At 43.2% G+C, this 16,930-nt stretch overlaps 1 protein-coding gene across 9 annotated transcripts in view; it reads right to left on the bottom strand.

Moving 5' to 3' along the window:
* Positions 1–215: 215 nt before the first annotated feature.
* col9a2 (procollagen, type IX, alpha 2) overlaps positions 216–16,930 on the bottom strand; it is an 86,991-nt gene continuing 70,276 nt past the window's right edge. For 5 of the 9 annotated variants that reach the window (XM_055513048.1, XM_055513046.1, XM_029167156.3 and 2 more), the window contains 32 exons: positions 13,793–13,831; positions 12,197–12,271; positions 11,234–11,269; positions 11,021–11,083; positions 10,306–10,359; positions 10,119–10,154; positions 9,237–9,260; positions 9,062–9,115; positions 8,930–8,983; positions 7,858–7,908; positions 7,711–7,767; positions 7,556–7,609; positions 6,491–6,544; positions 6,083–6,136; positions 5,563–5,616; positions 5,387–5,440; positions 5,205–5,258; positions 5,074–5,127; positions 4,939–4,992; positions 4,094–4,138; positions 3,944–3,997; positions 3,797–3,850; positions 3,664–3,717; positions 3,502–3,573; positions 3,162–3,197; positions 3,013–3,057; positions 2,589–2,621; positions 2,341–2,487; positions 2,153–2,207; positions 1,812–2,000; positions 1,666–1,743; positions 216–1,339 (listed from right to left, as the gene is read on the bottom strand). In XM_055513048.1, the coding sequence (XP_055369023.1) occupies positions 1,134–1,339; positions 1,666–1,743; positions 1,812–2,000; positions 2,153–2,207; positions 2,341–2,487; positions 2,589–2,621; positions 3,013–3,057; positions 3,162–3,197; positions 3,502–3,573; positions 3,664–3,717; positions 3,797–3,850; positions 3,944–3,997; positions 4,094–4,138; positions 4,939–4,992; positions 5,074–5,127; positions 5,205–5,258; positions 5,387–5,440; positions 5,563–5,616; positions 6,083–6,136; positions 6,491–6,544; positions 7,556–7,609; positions 7,711–7,767; positions 7,858–7,908; positions 8,930–8,983; positions 9,062–9,115; positions 9,237–9,260; positions 10,119–10,154; positions 10,306–10,359; positions 11,021–11,083; positions 11,234–11,269; positions 12,197–12,271; positions 13,793–13,831 (2,043 nt within the window). In that variant the 3' untranslated portion in view covers positions 216–1,133. Of the gene's footprint in view, positions 1,340–1,665; positions 1,744–1,811; positions 2,001–2,152; positions 2,208–2,340; positions 2,488–2,588; positions 2,622–3,012; positions 3,058–3,161; positions 3,198–3,501; positions 3,574–3,663; positions 3,718–3,796; positions 3,851–3,943; positions 3,998–4,093; positions 4,139–4,938; positions 4,993–5,073; positions 5,128–5,204; positions 5,259–5,386; positions 5,441–5,562; positions 5,617–6,082; positions 6,137–6,490; positions 6,545–7,555; positions 7,610–7,710; positions 7,768–7,857; positions 7,909–8,929; positions 8,984–9,061; positions 9,116–9,236; positions 9,261–10,118; positions 10,155–10,305; positions 10,360–11,020; positions 11,084–11,233; positions 11,270–12,196; positions 12,272–13,216; positions 13,412–13,653; positions 13,716–13,792; positions 13,832–16,930 lie in introns of those variants that run through there. The other 4 variants (XM_029167158.3, XM_029167159.3, XM_029167154.3 and 1 more) reach the window with 2 other exon arrangements.

The following is a 16,930-nucleotide window of genomic DNA, read 5'->3' as shown; positions in this document are numbered from 1 at the left end:
TAGTATGGAACAGCAAATCATGTTTTAGTCGTGCAAGAATGGCAACTTTGGAATTGTGCCAATACAATAGAAATTATTAATCAATTTATAAAAAAAGGAAAGTATTGTAGCTAAGAGACTTGTTTCTATTGCCCACATGATACAGAAAAACATTGGATTTTACAAAAGGTTCCTCTTTATTGGTTTGGGTTTAGCTGAACAGCAGAAAAAGATCCTTTTTACATATAATTATATAAAGAACAATAAATAACTTTTGCTGATGAAAATAAATCACTGTGGTGCCCTGTAGAAAAGTTGACAGTGGCATAGGAAGCAAATTATGACTTAACTAATCCGTTCTGATGAAAACTCATTACTTCTGTTGGAACGTTTTATTGCAGCTGAATTCAACACAGGAGTTTTGTTGGTGCATACCGTAACCCATTCTCTTTTTTTCTCTACATAATAATCAACACACATTTACAAAGATTTACAGCACTGCATTGTGGGAGATGGGAGTGCCCATCGGGATACAGTGTTGCCAGGCAACAGGAGGAAGAGATAAAGATAGTCGTTAGTTTCTAAAATGAGACATGGGAAAAAAAAACAGGGATTGGGAGGAGAGAGAGAAGGGCATAATGTACACATGAGGTAACTCAGGGATTTCACTCAAGCTCAAATATGAAAATACAATGTTCTACAGTACAGTACTACATGTAAAATTAGACTGAAGGTGTAATGGTGCAAGAGAGACACATCTCAAACAAATTACTGTTTCTATAAAACAATATAAAGTGACCTTGGTGTGAAGGAAAATCACTTTTGACCCTGCTTGGGCTTCATCTCTTTTCTTGCTGTAACAGTGCTGGGATATTCGATATTTGGGCCTGACACTGGCATCATCCTTAAACACTGGACAAATCAGAATAGTGTGTGGGTGGTTGTGAGCTGCTGTTGTCATGGTGACATGGGGAATTAACATCAGAGTATGTCCCACTGAACTTTACGCTGTCAGTTTCAGGAGGAGATTCCCTACATCCAGTCAATACCATAGTCCCCAAACCTCGTTCACGGTGTTGTCCTAACATGAAGAGTGGTCTCTCTCCTGCTCTCATTCACTCTGTTCCTGCTGCTCTGAGCTAGGAGACTCGTCTTTAAAAATTGGGTCCTTTGATTGTTCCTGCTTCCTGTAGTCTAGGGGATGTGTATGCAGATGCAGCCAGACACATTGCTGCCTCACAGAATCCTGGGAGACCTGGTGAACCCGCTTTACCTGGGAGACCGGCCTCTCCAGGTGATCCCTGAGGTCCTCTCTCTCCGGGCTTACCATCCCGAGCCACCCCATCAATACCTGGAGGACCTATGGTGGGAAAGGTAGTTTAACAGATTTACAGGGGTAAAGATGGGAAAACCTGTATAGATATTGTGTTGCACTAAGGAGTGTGTGTGTTCTTGAATGTGTGAATTAGTGTGTACTGTTGCAGTCCTTTTACATCCCCATTCTGTTAAATGAATAGAGTTAATGATGCTTTAAACGCCTTTGAACAGGATCTCCTGTGGCAGCAAGTGTAACGCTACGTCCTCCACTTTCTTATTGTCCCCTTGACTCCTCACCTTTGGTCAGTAGGTACTAGTTTTACATTCTAATTATGTGCATAAATCTTACAGAGTTCCATTATATCTTACCTTGTATTCCTGGGGGTCCAGGAGGTCCTGGGTGTGGCTTACCAGGATCTCCCCTTTCTCCTTTTGGCCCTCTCTTTCCTATGGAAGACAAAACGTTTAATAGCATCACAAGTGTATTTTCACTCGCCTGTACCTGTATATTTTACCTTTAAGTCCCGTGTTTCCAATCTGTCCATGTGCTCCAATAATGCCTGGGATGCCTCGAGCTCCAGGCAAGCCATGGGGCCCCTGCGAACCAGGTGCTCCTGGAGGGCCGGGAGGCCCAGGAGGACCCATTACTCCTGCACCACCGAGCACAGCCCTCTTGGCACTCACTGCCACTGCTGCTAGCCTCTCTGTAGTAGAGGGGGCCGCACCATCATAGGATTAAATTACTTTTGATGATAGGCAACTGATTGCTCAAGAGATGAAAGTAGTTTTTGGAAAATAAGATAATCTTATCTTCCCCATGGACATCAAAGATGAATAATCAAGTCTAGATGCTCACCCTGCAACATCTTCAACACCACTTCAATAATATGCTGGTCTGAAGCATCACGTCCCTGGACGGGGAAGAGGAGACAAGCATTGCAAGGAGGCAGAAATTGAGAAAGTGCGAGCGACAGCAAAGATATTTCCTTACAGAATGACTTCTATGCATAATTAATATGAGGTTTAAGAGAAAAGACAACTCACCCGTGACCCCTGAATTCCAGGCATACCAGGTACTCCTCTCTCCCCATTAAGCCCCCTCGGACCAGGCAGCCCTATTGGCCCCTGGTCTCCTGGTTTACCAGGGTCTCCAGTGGGTCCATTGTGGCCAGTATCACCCCTCACTCCTTGCTGTGAAAAAAGGTACATTCATCACAAAAACGTGAATCTATGACTACTAAGGAAAGGCACTAAATAGCAGAAGGTGAACAAAAAGTCTGGAAAAAGCTCACCTGTCCTTTGGGCCCAGGTTCGCCAGACAAGCCCTGTCACAGCAAAGACACAATTTATTGCTTTTCCATTCCTCAGTATAAATCATTATGTATCCTTCTGCCTCAAAACCACTCGCTGAGCAATAATTCAACAATGACTATTGTAAATGAATGTCTAAACCTGCAGCTTCAAAGAGCCAGTGTGCATTGTTGTCATGTAAATAGCTCATTTGCCATCTGGAGTATTATAGGGATTTGTATGAGTATTCAAAACAAGACTTTGGTGTTGTTGTAACATATTGTGCTATATATCTTCTACTGTGCTGAAAATGGTAAACCTCCTGTTCCAAAGCCTGAAAGTTTTATTATTTTGCAGACTCTGGGACTTTTATGACAAAACGTTATAAAGAAAGTTGGGATCGTCTTTTTGATTTTTTTTTTTTACCTTTTCGCCTTTCTCGCCAGCCAATCCCTCAACACCAGGGTCACCCTAAAAGACGAAGGTGAGAAAAGCGAGAAAGAGAGGGATGCCTTTAAAAATATATTAGTGACCCGAAGCCGAGATATGTTCAAACGAGAAAAAACAGCACTCACAATGTCTCCCTTTGACCCAACTTTTCCTTGGAAGCCCTACAAAGATGGTTTAAAAACATGTAAGTGTGGCCAAACCTACATTAAAATATTGCAAGCACTGATTTAATCCAGTAAACACTATCTAAGAAAGACGTCTCATCTCTAACACAAGAAAATGAAGACACTTATATTATCAATTATATTGCTTAATTATATTACTCACTTCAATCAGTGAGTTAGTGGGACTTTTATTCATGGGTCAACACTGCCCCCAATGGACGATCAGGTGCAACTAAAACATTAGGTTGTATGTTTGGTGCATACGTTTTCACATATTTTGTATTCATACTCCAACACAGACCTTGTCTCCTTTGGTTCCACTTAGACCCTGGGGACCTGGAAGACCAATGGGCCCCCTCTCTCCTTTAGATCCCTATTAAAATATAGTAAAAACAGTACAGTGTGTAGTACACTCCAAAATTGGCTTAGAAATACAGAGATGCACAGATACAAGGTGACTTACTGGCTTGCCAATGATCCCCTGCGGCCCAACTGGTCCTCGCTGGCCTCTGTCTCCCTGTAGAAGTTAAGATGAGTGAGTCTAAGAATTTACGCTAAGGTTTCTGTTCAGCGTATATGTTATTTAGGATTTCTACCTTGGGTCCAGGGACTCCTTCCATACCAGCCTCACCAGGAAGACCGGGCTCACCCTAGGAGAATACATTTGGTTGTTAACCACCATATTGCATAATAAGAACAAAGGCACATTGTAACACGTAAAAACAGCCTGTCTGTCTGTTTACCAGAGGTCCGGGGGCACCAGATGAGCCAGCATGACCCCTAGGACCAGGTTCACCCTAAGAAAGATACAGACAAATACAATACGTTGGGATTGATTTTAAAATGTTGTAAAAAAACACAAGTACTGTAATATGAGATTTTACAAGGGTTACCTTGACTCCAGCTGCACCTTTAGCTCCTGGACTGCCAGGTAATCCCTACAGAAAGAATTAGCAAGGCATAATTAGGCATTATTGCACTAGATATCCTTTATTTGTAATAGTGCAAGTGAAACAGAGCCAATATCCCTGGATCCATTTCAAATGGTGATATTTGTTGCACAAAATGTGCTGAAAATAATGAGTAAAATAAATCTCTGTGGTGTACACTTCATTTGATATTGTGCTACTACTTTTGTGCGTTTCAACAATGCTTCTTAGAAATGGATGCAGATATTAGTGTGTGGGTGTAGTGGGTGGAAACAAAGCTAATGCCTGATATGGTAATAGGCTGAGCTGGAATGTTATGTAGCTATTGGCTTACATGAGACCAAGGCTCGTGGCAGGTTTGTTTGCAGGGGTTTTGCGTGTTTGACTTTGTAAAGCAGGCTAAGTTATAGGGTTTGACTCTGCAGCAGCGCTGGTGTCACGGCAGTGACCATACAGCAAAATGCTCTTCTTATGCTTCATTACCCCTTAGTCAGTATGACAAGCACACAAACTCACAGGAGCGTACCCACTGGTCTGATTGTGATAAATAACTCGTGGTTGGGGGCACAATGCTATTTCAAGGTGGTTTAAATTCTAAAGCAGTGAGGGTCACAGGGTTACTGTTAACCTGGATGAACGCCCAGAAAACAAAACAAAACAAATTTTAGAAGCTGCCTCCAGCTGGGTTCCTCCGTCTATGTTCTTCGTCTACGGTTTTGTTGAAACGAGGAGAACAGTTTGACCCCTCTACGTGGTCTAAATGATAAGTGTTCACACACAGGCAGAAGAAAAAGTAAAGCCTTACTCACCGCTGCTCCCTGAGGACCAGGAAGACCTGGCCTCCCAGCCTGGCCAGGGCCTCCCTGCAAGAGACGAAACAGAAAATTAGTAATTATGCATCTTCACCCAAGTTACTCATCATTGTCACGTCTAGTGGCCATTACCTTGATTCCAGGAATGCCAGGTGTGCCATCTTTCCCATCAATACCCGGCAGTCCCTGAGACAGCACGCAGATGAATCAGAAGACTTTATGTGGCACACTCTGAACACACAAACAGATGTGCATTTACTCACATTCTCTCCCTTTTTGCCAACTGCACCTTGTGGGCCCTGGATACCTTGGTTGCCCTGCACAATATAAGCACAGCAGCGCCGGTGTAGTCACACAAAATTCCAGGTTCACCGTCCTCATTCCAGTTTTGATAAATGGCAGTATTGAAAATTGGATGAATGCAAATGCTACAACATCCACCTACTTTGTCACCCTTGTCTCCTGCATCTCCAGGAGGTCCCCGAGGTCCCTCCTCGCCCTGTAAACAATAAAAGAGGCTAAGCCCACCCAAGGTTGTGTGTGTGTGTGTGTGTGTGTGTGTGTGTGTGTGTGTCTGTGTATCTTCATTTGTTTTTAGTCTGCATTTATGTAACTTCTTACAGGAGGCCCAGGGATTCCTACAGGTCCACCAATGCCCTTGTAACCACGTGGTCCCTGCAGGTAAACAAAGAAGAGCAGTCAGTCACTTCAGATCAGAGGATGCTAAGTCACGGTAGCCTGATATTCACTGTGATAAAAAGGTAATTAGCGCTTAACTCACTTCACTAATGGGAGCGACAAAGAGAGCCAGCCACTCTTGCTTTGGCACTAAGCCGTGCTGCTAACTTGGCTAACGCAGCTAATGTTAACAATAAGACAAATGGCTACAGCGGATCATTAACCACAGATGGAGGCACCGTAGACCCAGACAACCTCAACTCATTAGAAGAGGGGAGAGATTTGTGTTAGCATCATTTCCATATGTCCCCATTGCCGGTAATTGATGATGTTTGTATAGTGGGGGCAGGTCTGGCTGTGCCTCCTTGGTGCTCGTGTGAGAATGAGAACAGCCTTATAGCCAAAGAGAAAGAGGACAAAAAAGTTATGTTCCAGTGGATAATAAAGGATTTGTGGTACTCACTGCTTCTCCTTTGGGTCCCATCATTCCTGGATAGCCCCTCAGACCAATTGGACCCTTCAAAGTAAGTAAAGGTAAGGGAGAGACTGCCTTGTCACTTCCTATGATCGCAGATCATTATTTTCAATGCCAAGAATATAAAAGCATATCATCAACACTGAATAATAGTTGAATCAACATCATAATTATGGTTGAATGACCATTGGATTATGTTTTGGTTTTGAAAGGTGAATCAGCAATATATGAAATAGGGTCTCCCCATCAACAATGTTGCATAACATTAAATCAAATTTTAACGTTGCATCAGCGTTACAACAATAACTGACAATATTTCAACCACATTTTAATGCTGAAGGTCGGTTGTGTGCCTGCTGGGTTGCCAGGTAATAAGTAATGTAGAGTTGTGCATACCGAAGGTCCTGGAATGCCCTGTTCTCCAGAAATGCCTGTTTCGCCCTTGGGACCCTTGTGGGGGAAATGAGAAGAGACTGATTAGTTATTCTAATTATGGGCTGCTGTCTTTAATAATTATGACATATTAAAAAACATTTTGTTTTGTTGTTTAGTTGTTAAGTTGTGGGAGGTTCTGTTGCATTCTGTTGTGCAAGTTATATATTGTTTGACACTACAGTAGTTAGAGCTAGCTAATAAAAAGATTCTGTCTAATACTAGAAGAACATGTAAGTTGTAAGCATATAATCATTCTTGTTTTTTGTGGTAGATGAGGCATTGCAACAAGCTTATGTCTGTGCCAAACAGTGTTTGGTTGGTGGATTTGGGAACTTGGACCAAGTCTTGAGAAATTCCTTCCTGCATTTAGATCCATCCTAATGTAACCCCGGCAATGAAGGCAACTTAACCTATTTTTCTTCATTTTTTATTTTCTATTCATATTCTTTACCTCTATAAAGGTAAGCATGACATATGTATACACATTGCAGTGTTAGAAATGGTATAGCAAGACCACATTAGTCAGACACTGAAAACCTGATATTTACTGTCTGTAAGACAAAAACACTTGCCTGTGGGGAAGTAGTAGTTACTTCATGCGTCAAGTGTTCTGAGCATCTAAATACTGCCAGAACGCTTCTTGTGTGGAAAGATCAGAGGCTAATTCCTGGAGCTTGGCTAGCTGCTCCCCTAGAGTCCACTGTGTGCTCATTAGCTCTGCTTAATTCAGCAAGGTGAGAGGGCTATACGAACCCTGACTCCCTCATCCTCCTCCTCCTCCTGTACCTAGCCCTCCACCACCCCTTTCATCTGGCTTGCCACATGCTGACTGCAAGGCCAGGGCCAGGCCTGACTAATCACAGCCAGATTAGTGCCAGTCATGTGCCTCGGGGGGCTTCATTAGCACTAATCCTTGCCTCTGCTGCTTCTGAATGGTGGGTGAGCATGTAAGGCTGTACTACATGTACATGTATGGGGTCTGAGTGCATGTGTTTATCCCCTTGGGTAAAAAACAGTGCAGCTCACCGGTTTTCCTATGCTACCAGGATCTCCCAGCACACCAGCGCGGCCTTTGTGTCCCTAGAGGGCGACAGTCACTCAGTAAGGTGTCATAACAACTTTGTAATGCATCATAATCATAGATACTGAATGCTTGTTCTTGTAAACAGAGGCAGACATGCCTTGACTCCCTGCAATCCCAGGGGGCCTTTAGGTCCTGCTGGACAATTAAGAGGACACTGTTGTTGACAAAAAGAAATATAGGGGTTATTAAATGTGAAGTTATGTCAAAACACATTTGTAAGAAGGCAGATGCAGTAGGAGTTTACCTGGAAATCTGCACTCCCCTCCTCTCCACCAAGGAACTTGCCTGGAGGACCCTAGACAGACACAGAGATGGATAGATGGATGAGCACTGTCACCTGGTCACGGTGGAGAGAGAGTTGAATGTCTTTCCATAAGCTGAGTCAGCACCTCCTCTTTCTCTATTTCTTTTCCCCTCTATTATTTCTTCTTTCTGTTTATAGCTTAAGTTAGTAAGTAATCTCTAGAGGGTTTGATGTATCCCTTCTTCAGTCAGAGGAGACAGCCCACTGATCTAATGTGGGATTATTTACCCTAGGACAGCACTACAGCCAAACAAAAACACTCCCGTGGGCTGGGAACATCGCTCTCAATGAGGACCTCTCCCGTTCTTCGCTTCTTGGAACCACTCAGGAGAGAACTCAGACTTTAAAGTGTTCAGCTTAGACGTGTTTGTGATATCTCACTATGACGAGGAGGGATGTTTCACTGTGGTGTTTGTCATTAAACAGTAAATGAGATGTTGAGTTTCTTTCTGAATTTTTATTTTACACCATGAGCCCACAAATGGCATGTTGGCTGCTATTAAATGCAACTCAGTTGTTCATTAATATTAAGCCAATTTATTTCAGGGTTTTAGCCACTGGGCCAGATTCTGTGACATCAATATGGCTGGAGGTCGACTGCTCCTTTGACAGTGATTGCGAACATATTGTGCCCGTCAAAATGTTTATTATCCAATAATACATTCACACTGGACATATGTACCGTCAACATGCACAACCGCTGCCATTGGCCCTAAAGATTCAATCTGCATGACACAATTGGATTCATTTACTGCAATTAGTAACAGTGCTGTGAATTAAATCCATCAGTGGGGAGTTTCAGCTTCACTATGAGAGGTTGTTTTTGCAAGTGCTAGCTAATGACTAAGACAACTGGTGACTGACTGCCCTGGAAATATTATGACTTTTTTTTTTTTTATTACAGTAGCAGAAACAAAAACCTGTTACAATATCGTGTCTATCACCCTCCACTAAAATGTGAACTATACTTATCTCTAGTTTGCGATGCTTTCAGTACTGAGAGAACACTTACTGGCTTGCCTGGAGGACCAGGAAGTCCTGGAGGTCCAGGTGGTCCCATGACACCCTAAGCAAAGTACAGAAAATGTAAATGGTAGATAGAACATAAAAAAAGATGGCGTATGTTGATAATGTGGTGCTCTACCTTTGATCCAGTCGGACCAATTTCACCAGGGAGACCAATTGGTCCTGGGATTCCCTAAAAAAGAAGACACAGCAAGCTAGAAAGACATTCTCTACCAGTCATATTGTAGAAAAGATATTTAATGCAGCTTTAATTGATGAAATAAACACTATATCTAATGATATGAGCCACTTACAGAGAGTCCTGGAAGGCCGGCCCCCTGCGAGGAGAAGAGACAGCAAGGAGCAAGGACGACTGATTAAGTAATGGTCCGACAAACAGGACCAAAGTGTCCTTTACTATTTTTGAAATGCAATTCATAACAGCGGCGGTAATTCAGTGAATGTGTACAGTGTCAGAGCACAGAGTCACAGGACACAGTCAGTCTTATGTATGTTTGCTGTGTCTGTTGCTTGGAATTAATTACGAACAAAGTAATTAAGTATGTAAGCCTTCTGGGGAGAGGGAACAGCCAACAGAGCAGCTGGGTGTACAAGCACATCCCCCACACAGGAAAACCTGTTACTGATAAACAAAGCATTTAACTAATACTCCTCCATTCAGGCAAGATATTGGACTAAGATTAGACTGTGCTCAATGAAGTGTGATACAGTGGATGGAACCAGAGCACCACCTTGTGGTCTCAGACAGCATTACAAATGATGCTGTGCGCACAGATAAACCAGTGGGTCTCAGTGAGTGCTGCAGCATGTGGCATGTAACCAATTACAGCATGTAAACACAACGTGGCTCATCGAGAGCATTTCTTCAGTTATTGGGGGCTTGAGTAAAAACTCGAGCCAGCTGCAAGCAGCATATGACACATCTGGATAGGCTGAACCCAGAAAAGGGGCACAGCTGGTCAGGCATCCAGGCATGAAGACAAAAAGACTCAGGAGGTTGCCTTATGAGACCAGCTGGGTGACAATATGTTAGGAAACTGACTAGGCATCAAGCAATGCGTAATCAGGCAGTCACACGCATGTCAGTCCACCATCTGATGTCATTTGTACTCTATTCACTTTGCATTTCCTTTACAACAGGAAAAGTGTCATAGTTATTATAGAATAAAACTTACTGGGGGGCCAGGCTCACCACTTGGTCCAGGTTGACCCTACAGACAACAAAATACCAACATAATCACAGTGGTCCAATGCAAAACTCAATAGTTTAGCGTCATGCTTAACATCAGTGGAACCATACAAAACAGAACAGTGGTACAGCACAATAGTGTAATTCATCTACTAATAGGGGTTTAGACACACCTTGGGGCCAGGGCTCCCAGCAGGACCTCGATCACCCTTTGCGCCTATTAAACCCTAAGCAAGCAGAAAGAAATTATGCATGTACAGTAGAAGTCAGAACTGCAAAGGATCTTGAGGATTAGAATAAATAAAAAAATGATCGCTTTTACAGTAGCTGTACTTTCCATTTGCTACACATGATTTCAATTCACTCTACAACAGGGCTAATCATGCATTTGATCAAAGTTGACACTGTTCTTGTAGGTAATTAGGAAGCAGACCTGAGATTGACATTCCAGGCCAGATTACAGACTAAACCTCAGAGGAATGCATGTGTGTACGTGAATGCGATCTAGAGGTTTTGAACTCGGTTGTTTCGGAAAAACCTCTGTTTGAATTTTAAAGACAAATCATCACTCTGTGACACCTTCAAATACAACAGACCATGTTGACCATGTGAAACCATTGACACAAGATTACACCACCTTTTTAAAATACTTATCAATACAAATGTCACCTGACGTCATACAGTAGTTGTGGTGTATGTTCTCATTAATGAGTTAATAAGAGACAAGAAAAGTGATGCCTATGAAACACTGCTCTACAGCACCCCTGGTGGACGCATCTGGGTCATTATACAGCATTTAAGAACCTTCCCACACTTGATGTCTTATGGATTGTTTTTTTTTCTTGTCTTACCCTACAGCCCCCCACCCCAATGGGTCAGTTTACTTACATCAATACCATTCTCTCCTGGTGCTCCATCAGGACCTGGCTGTCCAGGTTCCCCCTTTTGTCCCTACATTAAAAGAGTGACACAGCCATAAGCAAAACCATGTATGTATGTATGTATGTATGTATGTATATATGTATATATGTATATATATATATATATATATATATATATATATATATTAGTTAAATAAATTTAAAGACAGTGTAAACTTACTGGTGGACCTGGGGGCCCAGGAGGCCCTTTGTCCCCCTGCAAACACACAGGGCAGAGATTCAATTTCATGTATCTGCTGGGTGTACAGCAGTGAGAGACAAGACAGTGTGGCCTGTGAAGCCATATATATCTGTTGTTTGTGGTGATAGATTGCAAAATATATTTATTTAAACACAGATAGTCTGTATTATCACAGGTGGCTCCTACAGTATCAACAAAACAATGCTGCCAGAGACATTGTGTCTGTTTTCACAAATTGTTTCACCTGTAGCTTATTATATACCACGTATTGGTTACTTCACGACAACTGTGGTTACGGTACATGGCATGTTTTAATATGAAATATTCATTGTATCTATACACAAATGCACATACAGTAGTTAGAATGTAATACTGTGTCGCTCATGACAAAGCATAGACAAATGTCCTATAGGTTAAACTAACTTTTGTAGTTCGTTAGTGTCTTTCTTTGCATGGGGAGGTGTTTAGGTACTGATTTGTTCCAGCTGCAAAGTGGTGGCAGCTTAAAAATTAAAAATCATATACAATCAATGCTTACAAAGTTTGCATGTGTTTTAGAATGAATGAATTTTAGTTACATTCAATGTGATCTCAAAAGATCAAAGTCCATGTCTGATCACATGATATTCTGGCTTTTCAGAGAACTTGGATACGGCAATGCACGTTGTTTTCTACTCAGGTCCAGCAGCCTGTCTGGAGTTAGCTCTCAGAATAGTTTAAATGTATCACATTACTGTGACACAAGCTCAGGACTGAATCAAGAGTGCCTCTCAAAGAGCCCTCTCTCTGCTGGGAACAGAGCTCCTTTGTGCCAGTGTTTTCATTTGCAGTGCCCTCTGCTGCTAAGACTGCGCAACTGCAGAGCAGCACAGTGTTGGTATTTCTCCAGCACAATCATGGCCTTTGTGACAAACTGCTGGGCAAACCTGTGTCTATACTCACATCAATGCCGTCTGACCCAGGGGTGCCTGAAGGGCCCGGTGGGCCGGCTGGACCCTGAGCGCCAGGTGGACCTCTCTGAAAAACAGACACCAAAATATTGAAACGGCCAAGTGAAAATAAACTTACAGTAACTTTAAGTTTTTATATCAAACAAACTAACATCACAACTGCTTTCAGGGAGCTTAAAAAAAACAAAATATAATGAATAAATACAATTTTAAAAACGACCTATTAATGACATATTTGGTAATATTTTAGTTGATGAAAGGAACATCTAGAAGATTCACACTTGTGGCCACATGTCCATCAATTTCAGCACAACAGGGACCATGATCAAGAGTAATTTGAGCGAATATCATAAAAATCGGTATAATATGGGAAAAACAAAAGATCAATGAGGAATGTGGGGGGAGGGGTCCTGAGACCGGCTCTGTTTACCCCAGCGCCCCCCACCTCTCTCCATCTTACAGCTTGTATTAAACATCTTCCCAGTGCATCATAACAGTCCGACATAAAAATCTTAATCCAGCTTTGAGGTCAACCTCAAGAAAAAATGCACAAAGTGTATTTAAAAAAAATAGTAATCCTTGAAAGTTACAAATCCAGCAGGTGGCATGTAGGTGCCTGTAGAACTGGGGCTTTCATGCTCTGTGGACAAACCTGTGTGTGTCAATCCCCAGTGGATCTGCAGAAACTAAAGGTCTCCTCCATTCTTCGATAAATAAAAGGAAACCTAATGTTAAAGCCCTTTCTCCAAAGGGAGCTTCTCAGTATGAAGAGATGAGTCCATACATGATAAGGATGATAATCCAAAGACGGCAGTCCAGTTCCGTGTTGTCCCCACAGCAGAAAACTCACAGATCATCTTTTCTTTCACATGCACACAAAACAGCCAGCACCAAGACAAGGCACAACCAGCGATATCACCCACGTCATGGAGAGCCCTGATTCTAGGGGCCCTTCACCTAGAGAAGCCCAGAAAAAGAGTTGTACAGGTCCCAAGCTCCCATGTTGACTCACCACTTGGGCTACAGCCAGACACAAGGTCTGCAGTAAAACCCAGGTCTTCAACAAGGCAGAGAGAGCAGCCATGGTCCCTCTCCCCTGTCCGTCTCTCCTCGGTTCACCAAGTCCTCTCTTCTCGCTCCTCTTTCCGCTCCCTTACTCCTCTCCAGGCCGGCACAGTGCAGAGCTGCTAGAGCGAAGCTGTCCGAACTGAATGGGGGGGAGGGTGGGGGGGCAGAGATGGTGGGGGGGCTAAGTGCACAGCCCCGAAAAAATCCACTCGGGAGGAAAGAGAGAGAGCCGAGAGGAGAGGGATGGGTGGTGGGATCAGGAGGAGACGGCGGAGGAGGAGGAGAGGCAGGAGTACACAACAAGGAGGTGTAAACCTGTCAACCGCCGGCCCCTTGAAACACAAGATATAGACTCTAATCACACAATAAATGCACACAAACCTATTTTCTATGACCTTGGTTACACCTATGTTGATTGCTCCTCCCTCCAGCTCCTTCAAAACCTGTTTTGTGGACCAACGAAATAGAACCTAAGTTATAAAGGCCAAAGGTGTGAAAGACCCATGTGTCATTGAGTTACCTTCTCCCCTGAGACTGTCCCACTGCAGCCTGTGAAGGTCTGTTGAGGTAAAACATATAAAAAGGATTGAGCACAGAATCAATGGTAAAGTTCCCAAAAGTCCTGCAGGGATCAGGCCACTGAAATCACCATGCTCATGTAAACCAAGTGTTTACTGCCACCTAGTGGCGATTGTTCCCAATGCAGGCTGGTTCCCACACTAATAAAAAGTGGTCTTTCAGGGCTGAATAAGCAAAACTCATGGAAATGTGAAAAATAGCAGTCTAGTGACCCCTATTGTGCAAAAATTACATTACAGTAATTACAGAGAGGCTCCACTAGATGGCAGAAAAGACACACGAACAGGCTGGAGATGCTACGCAGGCTCCCGGGCAACATTCAGGGACCGCACGTTTTCTTCTGCCCAGGGAGAATACAGACAGTGCTGGGGATGCTATTACTGCATTGAGATTTATTGCACACAACCAGGAACCTCAGCAGACCCCTAAAAACAACACATTAGGAGACCAGCGCTGTGCTGTGTTTGTTTTTCCACCTTTTATCACACTATCTCAAACATGCCAGTGACTTTATGTATGTGTTTTAACAAAATAAATTAAATGTTGCCTGATGAGTAGTTTTCTTTGGAGCAGTTTAGAAAGTCGAGTGCTTTGCTTCCGGTTATCAGGCAGTTTAAACCCCAAAATTCACCATTTCAAGTGTCTGTACTACTGGTAAAGTAGAAACGTGCTATATGAATTCAGACCAATTAAAATACCATTGTTAGATAGAATAATCAGAATTTAATATGCTGCTGGGAGAGAGGGCGCCACATGGATCTATTCATTTTGTTCTGGTGAACTGTGAAGAGGCTGCCAATCCTCCAACAAGTAGGTTTTCAAAATAACAATGTCAGCAAAGTTCTGCAAATCCACGTGACAAAACTCACGCTGAGTCACTTGCCTCAAACTGGTGAAAATTGCAACACAGAGGAAGAGTTTGGTTTAGATTGGACTGGAAGCCACCTTTAACCAATATGAGCACACAGATGGATGTTATCATAAATAAAAAGGCAAACATCAATGCTGAGCTATGATTATCAGATGATGCCTGCAGTGAACACAATCAGTCTATCAAGCCGTTTTCTGACACACATCTCCAGGCTCAACAGTGCTGCTCTGTTCTAATCTGAAAATCTGCCACAGTGCTTCAGTTCTGCTTTATTCGATTTTGCAATTCCACATCAACATCAGTTACAAATAACGGTGTAAAACGCAGCGTGTCAGATTTCAGAGAATCCAGATCAAATGCATGGAAATGCTTTTATATCCACACAACCTGCTGTGGTGCTGTTCTCGCTAGTCAAAAAACAAAAAAAGGATCATCCTCCACTCGGCTTTCTCATCACAACAGATTGTCCAGCTTCTTCAAACGTTGAACAGCAGACAAGAAAAACAGTGGCTTCTCCCTCGTTCTCCTCATTCTACAGAATTGTTTCCGAACTGCCTCTTCATCTCTACTCATGTTTGAAATGCCTGCAAACAGGACACGATAGCACCTTCACCTCATAATACTAACCATTTACACACACACACACACACACACACACACACACACACACACACACACACACACACACACACACACACACACACACACACACACACACACACACACACACACACACACACACAGGTAGTGCCTGAGTGATATATTAGGAGCAATTGGGGAGGTATTGGTTCGGCCTGCATTCATTCCCTTCACACAAGAGTCCTGATTAAAGTCTGACTCACAGACAGGAAGACACATGTGGTACCCACCGTGTGACGATGACAGACAGGGTAAATATTATTCTTGAGTGCAGGTGTGAGGAGTAGCGGGGAGCTGATAACAGAGGGGGTCATTAACAGCCCCTCATGGAGTGAGGTTGGCCTCTGGTTGAAAAAGCCCAGTTTACAGTGAGGACAGAGGGAGGAGAGACACACTTTGACAGGATGAGGATACGCAGACATGTTCATTGTGAAGAATCACTCTGGTCTGTGGGAGAAAAAAGGATCATTGACATCTACAGTATGATACCTTTTTGGCAAATACAGACATGTTGCACTGATTTGGTTGTCAGCTATATCCGGGTGCATGGTAATGAACTCTTTCACGCTGCAAAACCGCTCTCGAAACGCCGGTCGCGAGGCGCGTTTCCCAACGCGGTGATGCAGAGGCGAGACGCAGCTGGACAGCGAGAAGTGGCTCAGTCACCAGGTGGCAAAGCTCGGACTGCTGCACCGAATTAAAAAACGCACGCTTGAGCAGCCGCTGACCCCGGTCTGATCCAAGGGAGGTGTTCCTAGGCAACAAAGCATGGCACACGTGGCCAGTTATACAAATACACACACACACACACACACACACACACACACACACACACACACACACACACACACACACACACACACACACACACACACACACACACACACACACACACACTAAGAGGGCAGCTACTAGGCCCACAGACTTACCAACTAACACGATGTCCTGCTGGGAACTACTAAAATACTGGGCCAGCTCAACAGATAACATGGGGAAGGATCCAAATGCACCGACCCAACGGACTCACAAGATATATACGACTTTAAAAATAAACCCAAAAATACAACACAGGTGAAAGAAGGAGGCACCAACAGGGAACTCTCAAATCTCTGCAATGCAGGAAAGAACTCACAGACCGATACAAACTTAACACAAAATCTCTGCACTGCAGGACAATAGCTAGGACACGAAAGTATGATCTAGAAATCACTCACACATACAAGTACGAGGAAATACCTGAACTAGGTGAAACAATATACAAGGAACCTAGTCAGCCTACAGGAAACACAAACATACTGTATCACTCAAACAAAGCGGCACAATAACACAAACTCACAGGAGCAATAATTAACATTTACAAAGTATCAAAGAAAACAAAAAAGGCAAAAAGGAAGTGAGGCAACACCAACGAAGAAGACAGGACTAAACAGAAACGAAGGAGCAACACAAGACCTGCAGTGGCACACAGGATGAGAGGTTGTCGCTCATGCATTTGCCAATGCAAGCACATTAAAGCTGGCGTATCAATATTTAACGTCCTACCATTATTATAGTAGCTACATGCTGCGG

The sequence above is a fragment of the Betta splendens genome, chromosome 11 (assembly GCF_900634795.4).
Source record: "Betta splendens chromosome 11, fBetSpl5.4, whole genome shotgun sequence".
Taxonomy (NCBI): domain Eukaryota; kingdom Metazoa; phylum Chordata; class Actinopteri; order Anabantiformes; family Osphronemidae; genus Betta; species Betta splendens.
The sequence above is the reverse complement of the archived record's forward strand: the minus strand, read 5'-3'. Positions and strand labels throughout refer to the sequence as shown.